The sequence below is a fragment of the Varanus komodoensis genome, unplaced genomic scaffold (assembly GCF_004798865.1).
Source record: "Varanus komodoensis strain SLA01 unplaced genomic scaffold, ASM479886v1 scaffold17, whole genome shotgun sequence".
Lineage (NCBI taxonomy): Eukaryota > Metazoa > Chordata > Lepidosauria > Squamata > Varanidae > Varanus > Varanus komodoensis.
This window is the reverse complement of record NW_025335505.1, coordinates 366,437-384,818: the sequence shown is the minus strand read 5'-3', so window position 1 is coordinate 384,818 and position 18,382 is coordinate 366,437. Positions and strand designations below refer to the sequence as shown.

Sequence of the window (18,382 nt, the reverse complement as noted above, 5' to 3'; positions counted from 1 at the left end):
TCGTTCTCCCTCAGTCCCCGTTGCTTACCGCTCTTTCTTTCACTATAGACATCTTTCCTTTCCTCTTCATAGATTGCAACAGACCGCTGGCCTCCTGGGGAAAGGGACTAACACTGGGAAGAGCCAGATTCCTTGCCTTGTCCCAGTGAAAAAGCACCAGGCCCTGCTGGGGTCTGACATCCAGCGACTACTATCTCTGAAAAAACTGGCAAATATTTTTCACTACACAGAAGCAAGAAGAGTTAATCTAAATAAATTTGCAACTATGAACACTTTCGATATTTTTAAATTATTTAACTTTTATTACTGTTGCACCATTGATACAATTACATATAATTTCAATGCATCCATTGTACATTTTGCATTTGTTTGTTTGTTTGTTTGTTTTTCCAATGAGTGGTGTATCGGTGTCTGTGACACAGAATGGAAGAGAAACTGGAGCGGCAATGAATGCTGACTTTTAATTTTTCATTTTCACTGACCAATAAACAGAACTACAGGTGCACCCAACCACGGACATGCATTAAACTCGTCATGAGAAATCTAGGTAGGCTAAGTAGGATGAGAATGCTTTTTTATTTTATTTTATTTTTAACTCCCAAAAATATTTGGAGAGGAAGAAGAACCGGAGGATTAGCACTGAGAAAAAATGTGGACAGCTACGTGAGTCTTGTCTGAAAGTTGCCATTCATCCACTGCATAAAAAATACAAAATGATAAAGGCTGTAAATTTAAAAAAAAAAACCCACAGAAAATACTGCTTTCGGAAAGATCTGATTGGTATGGTACTAGCCCAGAGGGCAGAATCAATTCTTCATCACTCCCAAACCCCCATTAGAGAAAAAGAAGAAAGAAAAGATCGAAAGATCAGTGGAGTGCATTTACAGCAATTCAGATACAAAAGAGAGGTACTGCACTTTCAGACTTCAGTGTAGTTTTCTTATTTTAATTACTGGTTGAAGTACAGGATTTGGATTGTGAAGTTGGCAGAAAGTATATTAGAGATATTTCCCCCACAAAAATACTATTCGGGTTTCCCACCAGAGCAACCACCCCACCCCACCCCTCCCTCCCCTCCCTCTCAAACTTAATGGGACAATCCATTTTCGTTTTCGTTTTATTTTTTTTTTTTCCTTTTTTAATTTTTCCCTGGGCAATACATATCGCTATTTCAGATCGGAAACAAGTTAGTAGAGCTGAAAACAAGAGAATTAAAAATAAAAAGAAAAGGGAAAAAAAGACACAGGTTGTAAGTGGTTAATTTTGTGTGTTTTGTTTTGTTTTGTTTTGTTTTGTTTTGTTTTGTTTTGTTTTGTTTCCCAACAGGCTGTCCAATTTAATCTTTCACTGCTATGGTTTGATCCGAATTAGTTGCTGGAGCTTCAGATGGTTTCGCTTCCTCTGGTGGGGCTGCAGGCTCTGAAGCCTTCGGAGTAGAACTAGGTGCTTCTGTTGTTGCTGGGGTCTCCTTGGAAGGAGGCGCAGCCTCGCTGCTGCTAGGTTTTGAGTCTGAAGCTGGGGCTACTTCACTTTTAGTTTCCTGAGCTGCAGGTACTGCAGGAGCCTCAGTCTTTTTGGCCTCCCCTTCCTCTTTGCCTTTGTCATCTACTTTACTAGTGGCTGTGGCTTCTGAAGGCTGGGGAACTTTTGCATCACTGCTGGACTCAGAGGGTTTAGGGGCATCACTGCTGGCTGGTGGAGGAGCCGCTGAGCTGGGTTCCTCTTGCTTGGCCACCTGCTGCTCATGGTTCTTCGGAGCCTCGGCCTTTGCATCGACCACGGCCTCGCCCTTCTCTGGCTCAGCCTTCTTGGGCTCTTCCTGGCCCCCTGCTTTCTCTTTCTCCCCTTCGCTTTCTTCAGCCTTGCTGGCATCCGCTGGGGCCTCCTTGCCCGCCGCCTCCTCCTTGTTGTTCTCCTTCACCTCCGTGGCCTCCACTGTGGCCTGCTGGCTCTGCTCGTTCTCCTTCGCAGCCTCCCCTTCCTCAGCACCTGCCCCCTCAGCCTTCTTGTCCTTGTCTTTTGCCTTTTCATCATTCACGTTGTAGCCCTTCTTCTTCTTGCTCAGCTTGCCTCCCATTTTGGAGCCCTGGAAACAAGACAGGGGAGAGCGTTAACCCCGGAAGGAAGTCCCTTGGTATCAGTGGGGAAAGCAGGGGCTCGCACGATGGAGAGCAAAGCATGGGATTTGCCACAGTAAGGGAGAATTCTGCCCACGGCAACCTTCACGAAAGCCGGGCCAGAACCACCCCCGATTTTGGCAGTTGCAGGCTGAGAAGGGCTCAACACTATAAACATCAAGAGATTTTGGGCTTCCCTCACTGTCATCATTTCCCTTAACAAGTCTGTATTCTAATGATTCTTCCCTGTTACTGATGCCTCACTTTGGAGACCTACAGAATCCCCAGGAAAGAGTAACTGATGGTTAGAGCACTTTGAATCTACAGCAGATATATGAGTGCAACAATACACCTCTCGGCGCAACTTTCCACATACCATTTGGACAGTCATATTCTAACACTTGAGTGAAACCAAAACTCCTCTCCAGAGCCCAGCAGGAGGAGCAAAAGGAATGACGCCACTCGCTCCAGGTTCAACATATACAAGTGAATTAGGATAGAAAGGTGCAACTTCCCATCCCTGAGAAATTTAACTAAATTTAATCTCCCTTCTTTTTAACATTCCTCAACATTCCCTAGAGAAGAGCAGAATGCCCAGGTACATTCTGAAAATCTAGCATCTTATGGCTGCATTCAGACTGTCAGAGAAGGCACAGATTTGCTCCATGAACCCACGGCTGTGGCCACACACTCTTAGCGCAGTTGTACAGCTCTGTGCACAGAAAGGTCCAGCTTCATCCTCAACATTTCCTGCTAAGGACAGAAAAGGATCCTGCCTGAAGGCCTGGAGGACTCTTGCCAGTGAGGGTCCCCTAGTGATCCAAAGGGGCCAAAGGTCTGGCATTTTCTATGTTCCCTTCACACACTGGCTTGGCTGCAGCGACCCTGCCTCACATCAGCGCTGCTGATGCTGCATCTGAACCAGAGCAACCTGACTTCATATCCATTAGCAAAGCAATCAGTGTCTAGGATCAGAGGCAGTTTGCTTGGGAATGCTAGGGGCTGGGGGACACAAGCAGGAAAAGGTTGGTTGCGGGCTTCCCACTGGGGGCATCCAGTTAGCCACTGTGTGAACAGAATGCTGGGTTAGGTGACTCTTTGCTGGGATTCAGCCATGCTCTCCTTATGTTCTTTTGAAAACAAACAACACAACCTGAAGGGGAGAGCTTAACTTCCACAGCTACTATAGGCCTTGGATGAAGACTGAATCACGGCCAAAGTGCCCCCTAGCATAAAGTGCTTATTCTTCCCCACATAACCTGTAACATTAGAAGAGGAACTTGCATGTGTGCATGGGGGCGGGTGGCGTGCTCTTAATAGTCTTGTTCCATTTGCAGCTTTGATACATGCAGTGGAACAAACGATGAGGACAGGAATAGGCTGAGGTATTAACCAGTCACGGAGGTATCAGAAGAGAAACTCAGAGCTCTCACCTGCAGTGACAGCTCTGAGCGCCAGAAGAGTTCAGGCGCTCACAATGCTCACTGCAGGCACAAGGGTGTGCCTCCCTTGATTAAAGAGCAGGCATTTTGATCAGCTGCTTCACGCAATGACCCTCAAGCCATGTAAACCACCTGGAAGGCAAAAGCTTCTGGACAGTGCACTGATATCAGAGTGGGATCTACACAAGCCACAAGAAAGGCCGCCAGCCCCACTCGGGTCAGGGGCACACAGTTCCCGAGGCCTAATGCCATCAGGGCCACCCCATTTCTTGCAACTGCTCATGTAGGTCACTGTGCGCTTATTATATAAAGAAAGTGACATTTCATTCATGCCCATCCAGTCACATTGCACTTCAGAGCAGTTTTGCAAATCAGCAGGAACAAAGATTTTAAACAATAGCGAGAGCCATATTTGCTTCCAAATAGCCAATCCCTAATTAAGCCTTCATTTGTTTGCCTGGCAATGCCTGGAGAACACAAGCATGCTTTTGTTTGATGTGCCTCTTCCACTTTTCCAAGGGTTTTTTTTTTTTTTTTTTTGCCTTTGACATGACCAGCAGAATGCCTGTTATTTTGATTGGATATGGGGGGAAAGGAGAGAGAGAGAGAGAGAGAGAGAGAGAGAGAGAGAGAGAGAGAGAGAAGTGCCAATCATTCTCAAAGTAAAGAGTACAGAAGAGATATATTGTCATCCCCAACACACACACACACATACTCACACAGAGGCATGGGTCAATGAAGTCTTGTGGGTTGCCTTGTGTCAAAACAGCAGACTTCACCACCCGCACAGTGGTGTGCCCAGTGAAGCCATTCTTGTCCATAAGAATGAATGGAAAGCATGTGTGGAATAAGATAAACTAAATGGGCCATATGGGAGCAATGCTGGGTCATGAGCCAAACCTATTCCTGATATCCTATTTGGGGGGGTGGGGGACTATTTAGCATTAAGTCAGGTTTTGCCCCCACCTGAACTTATCCCCATTTACATTTTTGATGTTATGTATGTATGCTAAAAATTTTATCCTGCCAAGCTAGGCAGACAGCTAGTTGTGGTCACTCATGGACCTCAAAGGCTTTCTTTGAGCTATATGGGAGAAAGCTATCAGGCTGCATTCAGGAAAACACCTGAACAGAGAGATACCATGGCACCCTCTGGATGCTTTTGAGTACAGCTCAAATCATCCCCAATCACTTGCCATGCTAGTTGGGAAAGATGGAAGCCGTCACGGAAAACATCTAGAGAACTCCACATTGGAAAAGGCTGATCCAAAGTTGTTTCATGACAGAGAGAGGAGAATTGCTGAGTCAGAAGCAGCATGTGATATGCGTGCGCCCTTTGTTCAGGGAGCAAGGCTGCCCAAAGCAAACTCAGCCAAAAAAGGGCTCCTTCTTCTGTGATGGGCCATGCACTCAGGCGTACACATATGCATGCGCACACGCACACACACAGCCATGCATAACGAGAAAGAAGTGTTTTGGAACGTAAGTCTCTGAATCTCAGTGGCAAGTTGGAATGAGCCAGAATAACGCATGCACACTATCCTGACACATGAGTAGCCTCCCTTTCTTCTGCAGCTTCTCCTCTGCCCTCCCCTCTCCCTCTCCGTTAAACCACACTGTCTGGCTTCTGCTGTTCACACGCTGCAGCTATAGGCATCTTTGAACAGAAAGATCAAGGATAAGAGGAAGCACTAAGCAAACACACAGAAGCAGGCCCTTTGGAAAGTTCTGCAGCTCCATGACGGAGCTCAAGATTTACATGCCCAAGGTCCCAAGCTCAATACCCACCATCACCAGGGAGGGTGGAAAAACTTCTGAAACCCTGGAGAGCTACTGCCAGTCTGTCGACAATACCAGGGTAGAGCGACTGACTCTCTGCCTTAACGCAGCACAACAAACAACCCTTTGTTGCCACCATGGTTTGTGGGTTTTTACCTTGATCTACCTGACAGACAATCAAGCTGTTTATCAGAGTTTCCATCCTCCCCACTCAGTTCTCCTCCCACTGTTGGCATATATCCCCTCTGCCAGTCTGCCTGAACTTCAATCCCAAGGTACGTCACTCCTTGTTTATGTTGCCTTCCGCTTCCTCAGTGACCCATACAAAGAGACTGGATGACTGGTGTGGCTGCTGCCGTTGCTGCTCTTTCCAGGGGCCTCTGTAGCAGTTGCACACCAGGACTATAGAAACCATGATGTTTGGTTCAGACAATACAACAAGCCATGGTGCTATGGAAAAGCCATGGAACAAACCATTGCTTCTAATACTGATTTCTAAAGACCAAAATTTCCATACTGAAATTCCATGCCTGGATCCATGCCACATGACAAACCAACAGACCATGGTTTGCCATTTTGTCTGAACATAGCCCATGTGTACATGCAGCAGAATGGGAGAACCTCAGCTGCTGTCGGGTTAGACAGACAAGCACTCAAGATGCTTTCAAGGGGTTGACTTGCTTAGCATGAGACAATGAATGCTGGACCGGCTGTTTGGGGGCAGGCTTTTACAATTTTAAAAAAGTGTTGCCACTGTCCATAGTAAAGGTGAAGCTCTCAGCAGCCCAAACTAGTGCCTGCCAGATCTGTTGGACTAAATCTGCAACAGTCAAACAGTGTTCCCCAGAACTCCAGGGTTCTGTAAGAATCATCCAGGGGTTTCCTCCTATGATTAGAGTGAAACCATGAGATCTCCATTCCTTTTCTTTTGTTTAAAAGAGAAAATTCTGCAGCCAGGCATGGTCTAATTCAGAGCCCGTACACACTTACTTTGAAAAGCAGATTAATTTGTTTTAAAGCCAAAGTGGTTCCATTCAAGTGGATTCAGATGCAAAGAATAATGATCACACAGGTTTAACACAGGAATAACATGGATGCAGAACCAGAAACGTGGTTGCAGCTGTCATAGAAACATAGAAACAGAGCGAGTCAGAATGGGCTTCCTGGGCCATCTAGTCTGACCTATAACACCAAATTTTGATTTTCTTTGTGGCAAAAACCAAGTCCATCCAAGTTATTAAAAGGAAGTACAATTTTTCATATTATTAGTTAGTGATGTTATACTAAATGTTAGTATGTATTCATTAAATTTAGTATTATTTAGTTAATAAGTAACCAATGGGTTCTTTGATGTATTTATAAATAGTTTTTGTTTACATTGTATGAAATGTATTATGACAACAGTAATTGTAACACTTTGTTCAACTAAAACCTATTACCTGAAATGTATTTTTGAATGGGTTCTGTACTGATTTTTCACAATGACAAGGGATCCTCAGATGTCGCAAGTTTGAAGACCACTGAACTAAGTTCCCATCTTCCCCAGCCACTGTGGCCAATAGCAGCAAGGGGCTGAGATGGGAGGAGGAGTTAATCCAACATGTTAGGAGTATACCTGGATGGGGAAAACTGCTCCTGGCCGCTTTGCCTGGGGCAGAAAGCTCAGGAGAATGGTGCCACTCAGTATAAGTTAGCTGCCTATGTTCCAATCAATACAATGGCAAAGGTGACCACCAAAGGCTCTGGGGAGAATTTAGCAGCCCATGATCTGGCATGGCACTCTACAAGCCTCTTGAGATGGACTGAATTCCAATAGACAGTCATTCTTGTAACTAGGATCAATCTGTTCCTGACCTAAGTGCTTCACGCACATACATGGTTATTCCAGACTAGTCAACTGACCAGTCAAACCCCAAGCCTGCCTCAAAGAGTTCCTTCTCCCAGTCCTGCTCTCTGAGACCTTTTAACTAATGCTACCCGATGGGAACAGATGAGCCAAGGATGTGCTCCACCACCAAGCAGTGCCTTGTACTGGTGCTAGGGCTGCAGCGGGCTGCTGCCGTCTCCCTAAGGAACAGGCTGATCTTGCAGAGCCTGCTGCCAAAGCCCTAAGCGTTATCGTTCACCGGAAGAAAGGCAAGCCTTTTTCAACACCCTCCTCACCCCCATAGCAAGGTGAGCACCAGGGAAGAACCCAGGCCAGCCAGCAACTACTGTCCAAAGCAACACTGCCTTCAAGCAGGGGTAACAGAGAATGAAGCTTGCTGCAGTGAGATGTGGGCTGGAGAATACAAAGGCTTGGGCAAACGCTGTGGAAGTCTCAGCTGCTCCTAATGGGCTTCACTGGTGCATTTCCCACAACATTGTGGACCAAGGAATTTATAGGAGGTTGATTAAAGCTGATTTATAGGAAAAGATTAAGACCGTGGAAAACAAGACAACACACAGCTATCTTTGAACTGCTGGGAGAGCTACATTCCATGAGGTCCACAAGAATTCCTTAAATGAAATACCATGATGCCCATACTGAAGTTCAGCTGAGCACTATAAAGCAACTGTAGCATAAAATCTTTCTTAGGACCAACCCCCCGCCCCCGCAAGCTTTCTCCAAACAAGATGCTAAGCACAAAGGAGTTGTGAGAAGACAGTTGCTGGACATGATTAAAGTATCATATAGCCAGGCACTATGGGGTACCTGTATGTTTTACTCCATGGGTCATTTGGGGAAGTTTTACACTGGGGAAATGATGTGGGGAAAGAGTTAACTCCATTCTCACAAGGGTTTCTTCATTTGAATTGGGGGACCAAGGACTGCTAATGAACTCTTTAAAATTCAGGAACATGTAACTCAGTGGGCCTTAGACCTGAGTAGATATGTAGAAGATTGTTCATTAGGGACCATGCTAGGTACAAAAACAATCTGAGGGACAAAGAAGAAATGGCTGCTCACCCTTTGGAAATAAAAATGTCAATAGTTATTTGGATCCATCTCTAGCATTAATCAGAATGCATTACTCCCTTGTAAGGTAGATAGCAGAAGTTTTAAAAGAGGAGTTCTTATTTATGCATTTGCTTCAAAAAAATAATGCCATTTGAATCCTAAAACGCATCTAAGAGAAATAATCATTTCAAAATACATAGCAAAAAAAGCTAATTAGAACAAAAATGTGGTTTTCCTAAGAGTAACAACACTAAAGATTGCTTTTAGGTTACGCATTAGGTATCTGGTCCATAGAAATAGGCAGATTAGAGTTATTTAATCCAACTCGAGAGCCAATGGGCTGATGAACAGTATAAACATATTCTAAATAAATAAACAGCTTTGATAATGTTTTGATCACATTGTTCATCAGCAGGTTGGGCTGGCTGTAGATGATGGACCTGGCAGTCTCGTGGCCTTTAGGCTCTCCAAGCCTCGCGCTGCTTGTGATGTAGCCATGGCATGAGGCAGGTGACAGAAACGCAGTGCTCACGAGTTCTCCACACATAAATGCAACTGAATGAAAAACTGTGGAGCAGGGCAGGGGGAGAGGAAGATGCACTGTGCCAGTAAAAGCAGAAGAGTCAAATAAACCACCGGTCAGCAACTACTCTGCCTGAAAAAGGAAAGTTAAGAAATAGTTTCTTCCCCTTGGCAATTCCCTGACTTCCTTTTTCTATATTTTGTTCATTCTGCCATAGTCGGTCTGTCACACTACACGTCTCCATGTCCACTTCCACTGCTTCATCACACATTAGTCTGGCTTGCCCTCCTGGTCTGCTCTTGGTCTGGCTCATCTTTTGCATTCGCTTTCCAAACTGACTGGAGCTCCTCAGTTCCACACATCAAAACTTCTCGGTTCTTCTTTCTTGCCCTTCAGAAAACAACGCCTTTTTGGCGCTTCAGCTTTCCTTGTTGCCTCCCAATGTCTGCAGCTACTAAAACAGCGTATTGGACAGAGAAAAGGAAGTTTTGATGTAAAGGAACAAGAGAGTCACACTGTGATTCGCCTATTTTATCAAAGGATATATTTTTAATTAACTGTAAATTCTCTAATCAGCACTAAATATTTTTTTTAAGCCCTACTTTGAGAAATTCATTCCAGATCCTTTTTTCATCAGGAATTACCCACTTTGTACTTTCTGGACCACATATGGACATAACCAGTGGTCCAGAACCATGTGATCCCATGCAATGTGATTTGTGGATTCCCCAAAAATGAGTTTGAGGTTTTAAATGTGCCTGAAAAATATGTACTTTTGAAAAATGTACAAAAATACACTCATCTGTAGTAGAATAATGTATACATTGAAGGATGTGCAGAATTGATGCATATATTTGGGTCTATGCACATGAAAATGCACATGAATTTTCCTGCCCCCCCCCCCAAAAAAACCCCTCACCACCTGCTACAGAATCAGGTCCGAATAAGCTCAGCAATTAGGAGAACTTCAACAAGGTTGGGTGCTGGGGAAGCACACCTTCCTGGCTTGGGATGAGCAAAGGGCTCAGTCTGCAAAATGGCTGCTACTACTCCTGCACACGGCTCACCAGTATCCCTACTGAACCTCTGGGAGCATAAGGCCAGAAAGACTCCTCGGGGGGCTGTGGGGCTACATGGCCAGCATCCCATCTAGCCCGAGTCCCCAGGATTGAGCGGTACAGCAGAGCACAGCCGAATAGCATCCTCTTGCAGCCATGGCTACCTCAGATGTCCGCACTGCAAACAGAGGTACCAACAGCCCAATTTCAGCATGATGGCAGTTCCACAGGCCATGACCCAAACGAGTTCTGCATGCATGCCTAGCTACACTGTGTGAAAGATGCTACTGAATGATTTTCGCCTGAGTGTCAGTGGGCATTGACTGAATTGCTCATAAGCGCCCCAGGGGTTGCCTGGAGCCTTTGTCTTCCCTGTTCGTTTCATATAAGGCTGTTATAATATTCCAATGTGAATATTGCCATACATTGAATATATGGATAATGTAAACTCTTGCCATGTGTAAGCCTATGTCTACCTGGATAAATTATTGGGGTAAGGTTGTGAGAAGTGCAAAAAAATCTTCAAACATCATTTGTGGAAACAGTCTTGGTGCACTGGACCCAAAAAACCGCAGCTCCAAATCTCTTTCCTGGAGCTTCCCCCCAACCTGTAAATCCCCTCCCATTTTTCCCTGAATGGCAATTAATATGGGAGAATCCTTTTCCATTGTTCTGGGATGATCTCTTGCAAATTAACAGATTATGATTTTATTGGTGATTATTTGTATAAGAAAAAAATTGTCTGCATTACCTCCTGTAAAATTTAAATACATTCTAGTAATTACTTGTTCCTATATTTGCATTTATAGAGTTAAATATGAGCTTATATATGCAGGTTTTGTGCAGATTTGTGTCCTACTGGTCTGGACCCTGAAGTATCTAACAATATCCTGCTTTTATCCCAGTCCTACATATTTACTAGGATATCAGTTCCACTGACTTCAACCATTCATATTCCCAAGTAAGGCCTAGATTACATATAAAGCTAACCCATGTTTTATTTAATCCATGGCTTGTTGCCCTATCTACTGGCTGTCTGACAGATGACTAAGCAAACTGTAGTTTGTTTTCTCAATCCTTGGGCTGTTTCTTACCCCTTCCTTGTATCGCAAATTCCTTTTTGGCAGTATTGCAGTGGCATACAGAATGGGTGTTGTTATTGTTTTATTTTTTCTTTGTTTTACCACTCCTCTGTAACTTGGCAAAATAACCCATGAATAACACATGGTTCTCTGTTCACATGTAACAACAGCCCATAGATTAAACAACCTAGGATTTAAAAGCTGACAACAAACCATGAATTCTGTTTCTGGATTTTTAACAAACCGTGACTCAGTTCACATAACCAAACAACCTAGAATTCATCAAATCATGGATTAAATAAGCCATCTCTGGTGACCTGGTTCACATGTAGCAACAAACTAAAACACAGGTTGAGTATGTAATGCTATGAATTATGGTTTGTCATTATAGTTAAACTTACAGTTTATAAATTGTTGATCATGAAAAACTCAATGGTCACAATCTAACAACAAACCAAGGAATCTCTTCCTGGGTTATTTGTGTCTATCAACCCATAACTAAACTATAGAGCAGGATTCACACATAATGAGAATGAGGACAGAGTGACAAGCCATGATTCAATGAAAGTTCCAACCCATTCTCTGTTGTTATATGCAAACCAGGTCATGCTCTCGAGGTTTTCATTATGTATGAATCAAACAAGCATGTTTAGGATTGTAGTCTTAGGCAGCAATCCTATACTTAGAAAATAGTAAGCCCCACTTGAGACAGGAGCATAGGGGCATGCCTTTAGCCAGTGACTCAAGCTTAGTATCACTCAAGCTCTCACAAATGCCAGGAAGATTGAGAGCAGGGCAAGCCAAATCCAGTTCCAAAAGTTTTCTTTATGACTACCAGATTAGGTTAGCCCCCACACAATTATGAGTCCCTGCCACTTTCTCTACGGGGAAATACAGGCAAGAAAACCCATCTCCTGCTACCCCTTCTGCATGAACTGCAAGAGGCTTTGGCAGGCCCTCCTATTACATGGTACAGCTGCTACACCCAAGCGAAGACACAAGGAAATAGTACTGAACTACCTCTATAGAAGCCTCTCATCTTATGTACATGGGAGGAGAAGACAAAAAACCCTCTGCCTGCATTTTGATTTGTTTTGGAGTGAAACAGTGGGAAGAGCAAATGCAGGGGTTCCTTCAGCTCTTGCATAGTTGAAAATATGGCCCCAGCAAACAGTATTTGCTGACTATGTTTTGCAGGATGAACTCAGCCAGCAAGGTGCAATGCTGAAATAAATAAATAAATAAATAAATAAATTCCTTGTATTGCAGTATCTCAAAATTCCCAAGTTTTCAGACTGGGAAATTTTCCCTCCACCAACCACAGGAAAATCTGGTCTACAGCTCTGAACATGCTCTGATGCTTTAGATATGTACCCCTTCCATCACTGGGAAAGCATCTCATTTTATCCCATCCCCATTTAATATCTTTGGTTGGTGGCAACTGATCCCTTGCTTTTTTTTCTCAGTAAAGGAATTGATTAAGAAGCTTGGTTTATTAAGTGTGGTTATAGATTTCTTTGCTTAAACAGGGCTGCTACATTCACCCTCTGCCACAGCTGAGATGACCCTGCTGTTTCATGTATTTATAGTGTGATGAACTTATAAGCCCTGCTATTTTGTAAGGTAAAAATGCAGCCTTACAAACAAACATGATATTTGATACTACAGCAGGCTGTGTGCCAAGCATAAGAGGTGGGAAGAAGATTCAGCACAGGCGTCTTCATCCTCAATTACAGACGAAAACATCCATGGATGATGATAATTACATGCAACAGATTGTTGAATTGCCTATGAAAGTCCGCAACACGACAAACAAGTTCTTCTTCAGTCTTTTTCTGTCTCCAGCCCCAAAGGATAACAGGCCACAATCTTCTTTGAAGACTACAAGAAAATGTATAATGCATAGGAAAAGAAGTCCTGGCTTCTTAGTATACTTGTAACCAACTTCATTACTGATTCTAAAAAATGTTGGCTAATGGCCTCCAAGAGTAATTTGAGACCCTTTGGACTCAACCAGAATGCCTGTTAATTTGCTGAAAACTTCCACATGCAATAAAACATTTTAGCCAAAGCCCTCTGCATTTAACAAAGAAAGTGTTCAATTGTAAGATATCTCCTAATACTATAAGCGTTCATTTCCCATAACCATCTAGAACATATGTTGCATTTTTAAAATTATTGTTCAGATGGTGATCATAGTAAAGCTTTGCCCTAATGAATGTTGCTATTTATTGAGCCAGATTTCCCTAGTCAACTGGGTATTTCACACTGCAGCAGACTGAATTAGAAGAGAACCGCATATAATTATGGCTTATGGCAGCATGAAGGGTTAAAAAGATCTGTGGGGTAACTGTAGACCTCCCCATTCTGTCAAGGGTTCCAATCAAATAATTACAGGAGTGGGGGAACCCATTTTTAACCCTACAAAGTTGAAGTTGGCCAATATCTATCCTGGCTTGAAGTATTCACCACATGGATGCTGGGAGACAGAGGGGAATGAATTTTATACTGCAAATTCACACCATGCAGCGTTATTATGACATCGTTAAATGTTGACTTTGCAGCAGATGACTTGGGTAGACTGATGGTGGAACAAAGCAGGGATGTCACACCAACGATCCCATCCAGTCATTAGACACCTGCAGTGCCGATCAGTTACCAAAGCACAACAACAGAACAGGTGTAACAGCAGTCAAGTTGCCATAGAAATGCCTGCCAGCTTTAAAATAAAAGAACTGGTGCAACCTAGCCAAAACCTCTCCTATTACTGATATATCACCAGTTGTATACCTGGCACCCTACCAAGAGCAGTCTCAGCCCCGAAGAACTTACAAATGCTTTTTAGATAGACAGACAACAGGTGAAGGGTAGGGAAGGAGCAAGAGACAGATACCAATGAGAAGATGCTGTTATATGGACTGAGATGAAAGCAGTGGGATTTGAGCACTTCCCTTTAGCTAGATCATCGTCACAGTGGGGGACATAACGAAATGCTAGAATGAACAGCTGGAAGGGCCCAGTGGGGAAAGCTCTAGGCTCTGGGGCCCAAGTCTATGAGTTCAAATCCTCTTCGGAGGCTTAGCTTGGGGTGCTATAGCAGTTGAATGCAGCACTGGAGCTCAGGAGATCTGGGTTCTAGTCCCCACTCAGCTGTGGAGCTCGCTGGGTGACTTTGAGCCAGTCACAGGCTCTCAGCCCGACCCACTTCACAGAGTTGTTGTTGTGAGGATAAGCATGATGGGAAGAGGAGGAGATTTATGTATGCCACCTCAAATTCCTTGAAAGGAAAAAAAGGTGGGATATAAATATAATAAAGCAAACAAATAAATAACTGTCCAGTTATGGAAGTTCTAGATTGTCCAAAATGATGCAGAATGTAGTGGGGCCTCACCAGTGCCAAGTCCGCAGGACATTCTAATGCCCCATCAAGGGTGCAAGGCTCCCCAGGGATACAGCCTCCCCTCTTTCAGATCATTAGGGGTGCGAAGGTTGCCTGAATCCCCTCCTTGCTCACTCCCAGGCTCACCAGTTCCCTCTGAGTTTAGCTGCAATCCTTAGCAATTAGCTGGTGGGAGAAATTATTTTTCTCCGCATCAACATATTGTGTCTTGACGCCATGCAAAACATTTGAGGGGTGGCTCGGCCAGTTTGGTCTTATTGGGCAGCCACGCCCAAATGCTGCTCCTGGTGCAGATGAAAACTGCTAGATGGGTTTGCGGATGTGGACCCACACCTGCCTGAAGTCTGGGCTCCTCTTGGGGACTGGCTGAAGGAGCACCTGCGTGCCAAAATGTACCCCCACCACTCTCTGGAGAGGAGCCATGGAAGCAGGAATGCCACTCAGAGACGCATGCCTTGAACCAAGCAAGTAAGAGGGCAACATTCTTTCCTGAGAAGCAAGTCCCACTGAAGTCGGATGGGGCTTCTCCCTAAGAAGTCTGCAGACTTGCCCTTTCAGATACAAAAACCTGAATGCGCCTCGCGCGTTTGTTCTCATTTCACTTCTGCAAGACGTGGCCGTGCTGCTGAGCGCCATCTGTCATGTGAGATGCATGAAAACAGCTCCCCACTTGTATTTACCCACGTCCCACCAAGAGCTCTATTCCAAGAGACGTTACTTGAAGGATTAAACTTCAGGAAACTGGCCAGCTTCCTAAGATAACTTAAGGAAGTTAACAATGGGACATTTTACTGTCTCTTCCTCCCCTGCACAGCCCCCTGCAAGCCTCCAAATGCCTTTCTGGAGTGTTGAGGACCCTCAGAAGCAATAGGGTAAAGCACACATATATTACCATGCATGCTTGCATGGAGCAGCTCACATATTCTTCCTCCTCCACATTTTCCTCACAACAGCCCTGTGAGATAGATTAGGCTGGGAGGCATTGACTGGTTCAAAGTCACCCAGTGAGCCTCATGGTCAAGCATGGACCAGCAAACCGAGTCTCCCACAGTTGAAGTGCTGCACCACACTGGCTTTATTAGGATCCAACCTGCACCCTGCAGACTTATCTTAGGATCCAACCCAATTTATCCTGGGATCCAGCCCCCACCCCTCCTGGGGAGGACATAGAGTGCAGAGGGGCACGAGAGCAAATGCTTCTCACTGAAATCATGCATATGCTTCTCAAGAACCAAGCCTCGCTCAGTTTACTTCCAAACAGACAAATATTGGGCTGTGCCCTTCTCCCATGGATGTGAATCTAAAGTGTTTCGCCACGGTAGGATATAACAGGACCAGGCCACTGCTGTTTACTATTTGTAAATACAGTCACAAAAATACATTCTGTCCCCACATGCTGTCACATAAGGCTCTGTACTTCTACCCTTCCTCCCAGTAAAACGTTTGATGTATATTGCAAAGGTTTGAAACAGTAAGACCATAACAAAAGCAACACATGCAGGAAGCAGCAGCAGGTCCAGCATAGTGGCAGCAAGGCTCAAGGGGTGATGGACAGAGAGATGGATGGGCGGACAGGGTTTCTTCGGGGTTTCCAGACAGGGGCCGCAGGGACACTCTGGGCAGGACATACATGTGTGCCTGCATCTCCATCCACACGCTCGCCCTTTCGTGGGTGAACCTCTGCACAGGGCTGTAAACAGAGCGGGGCTCCCTCCCTGCATTCGGTGGACACAGTGCAGTGTCCAGGGCCAGCCCACAACCCCTTTCAGGTGAAGGCCAAGGCAGCCTTCCCCACCCCTTCTCCGTGAAGAAGTCGCGATGAGGGAGCACTTTCTGCCGTACCTGAAGGCAGCAGGCTGGTTTAAGGGGTGTAGAGAGCCTGGTGGTGAGAGCGCTGGACTGGGGAACTGGGCGATCCAGGTTCTAGTCCCCACTCGGCCTTGAAGCTCACCTTTGGCCAGCACTCCTGGCGACACTTGGCCAGGCGCTCACCCTCACAGGGTTCTTGTAAAGATAAAACTGAGAGGAAAGGGGGGATTATGCAAGCCACTCTGAGTTCCTTGAAGGACAAAAGGCAGTATATGAGCGATGGGGATGAAAGAGGCCATTTTCCTTGGCATGGTTTCCAGGGCCAGGGTGGCACCGACTGCGGATGAGGACTGTGAGGCCTGGGAAATGAGATCCGTGGGCAGAAAAGATGGCGGAAGAGGGAGGGCTTATCTCCAGGCCGCTGTCTCCAGGTGCTCCGGCAGACCATGGGAACTGACAGGGTCTGGAATTGCTGGGAGGGGACTTGGGAAAGGAGCCAGAGGAGTCCTGTCCAACCCTGGCCTATGGCACAATGACGGGAGGGAAGGGCGAGCCAACAAGATGGCCTGAGTAGATCTCAGAGGCCCCTCTCCAGCGGGGCACACCCAGCAGGATGGAGCCCAGGGTTAGGGAAAAGGGGCTCTCAGAAATAGTTTCTAGCTTGGGTTCAATGAACAGCTCTGTGCATGCTCAGAGGCTCTTCTCTATTAGCTTGTTAGCTGTACACTTGAAATAAAGTGCTTTTTGCCGAAGAACTGCTGCTGATTGAAAGGAAGAAGGAGGGAGCCCAGCTCCCAACATTTAAAACAAACAAATAAACAAACAAACCAAGAACTCCACAGGGTCTCATATGCAAGGCTTTCCTGGTTCTTCAAAGACAGGACTATTTCTGTGTGTACAAAGTATGTCTCATTAATGGAGGTCCAATAGGGTGTGATGGCGAGAGTGCTGGACATCCCCTCTTGGCCATGAAGCTCCCTGGGCAACTTTGAGCCACTCTCTGACCAATCTACTTCTCAGGCTTGTTGTTACAATATGAGGGTAAAGCTGAGCTATGTAAGCTACCCTGGGTTTCTCACAAAGAGGAAGCTAAATGCGATGTAATAATGGTGAAGGTGACGATAGAGCAGGCCATGTAAAAAATGCAGTTCTGCTCTGCACTGGAGGGGAATGGCAGGTGGACTTGAAGAGGGATGCCTGGGAAGGCTGCTCCTCCACCATCCAGCAATGGGAAGCCTCCCCATTCTGCTGAATGTAGGGCTGACCCTCGATGCAGCTCCTTCCCATTGCTTCAACCCATGTGGGCAGTTCTTTCCTACAGCACCGTTCCCCAGAGAGAAGCTACTGGGAACAGTCCGTCAACACAGCCTCGGATGTTGCCCAAGAATTGCTAAACCATGTCAGCTCCCAAGCTGTGCAGATGATGTGAAAAGGGTCCTAAGCATTTCATGTTGGAGTCTGAGATTTTGAGGGAATGACTGCCTCTCCTTGGGATTCCACGAGCCTCACCCATGTAAGTAAAGTTCATCTTGTATTCCTACCCATGTGAAACACTTGCAGCTCAGATACGGAACAAATCTAGAACTCACCGTTGGTTTCCAGTTATGCACTCAAGACCTTTCCCACTAAATAAAAAAGATCTAATGTACAAATAAAAACTTGAGGAATGAAATATTAACTGAGTCATAAATAGGAGATGGCTAAAGGGGCAACACAGCAAAACGATCGAGCGTAACTGAGCCAAGGATCTCATTCATTTCAATGGAAAAGTTGAGTGTGTGTATTAACAGTATCTCACTGAAATCAATCAGACTTTAAAGGGATTTATTTTGGCAGGATCATGCTCTGTGTTTCAAAATAATACATCCTCAAAAAAGTTACTTTCCTTAGGATTTGGGGTTTAAATTCTATTGGATGTCCAGCTGTGCTGTAAGAATGTTTATAAGCTGACAAAGTAAACACTTTTTAAAATATGCCTGTTTACAGAGAACATTTGAATAGGTGTGGTTGAGCAAGAGGAAGTTCAAACAAGCTTTAAGCATTCAAAGCTAATGCAATGTTGTACAAAGTTAGGAAATTCACAGCCCAGGTTCCACAACAAACAGTCACTTTTCAACATTGCACACGTGTGGGATCATCTATTTCCCTACGAGGCATGCTGGTAAGTTCGCATCATGCTTGTTCTGGAAATGGAAAAGTTTCAGCGTCACAGTCTGCGTTGCTAGATTCCT

General features: G+C 45.1%; 1 protein-coding gene across 1 annotated transcript in view; it reads right to left on the bottom strand.

Annotated features, from left to right (window-relative positions):
* Positions 1 to 273: 273 nt before the first annotated feature.
* The window catches only part of BASP1 (brain abundant membrane attached signal protein 1), an 81,587-nt gene continuing 63,478 nt past the window's right edge, over positions 274 to 18,382 (bottom strand). Inside the window, exon 2 of the mRNA XM_044426438.1 lies at positions 274 to 2,086. Coding sequence (XP_044282373.1) covers positions 1,337 to 2,077 — 741 coding nt within the window. The 5' untranslated portion in view covers positions 2,078 to 2,086 and the 3' untranslated portion in view covers positions 274 to 1,336. The remainder of the gene's footprint in view (positions 2,087 to 18,382) is intronic.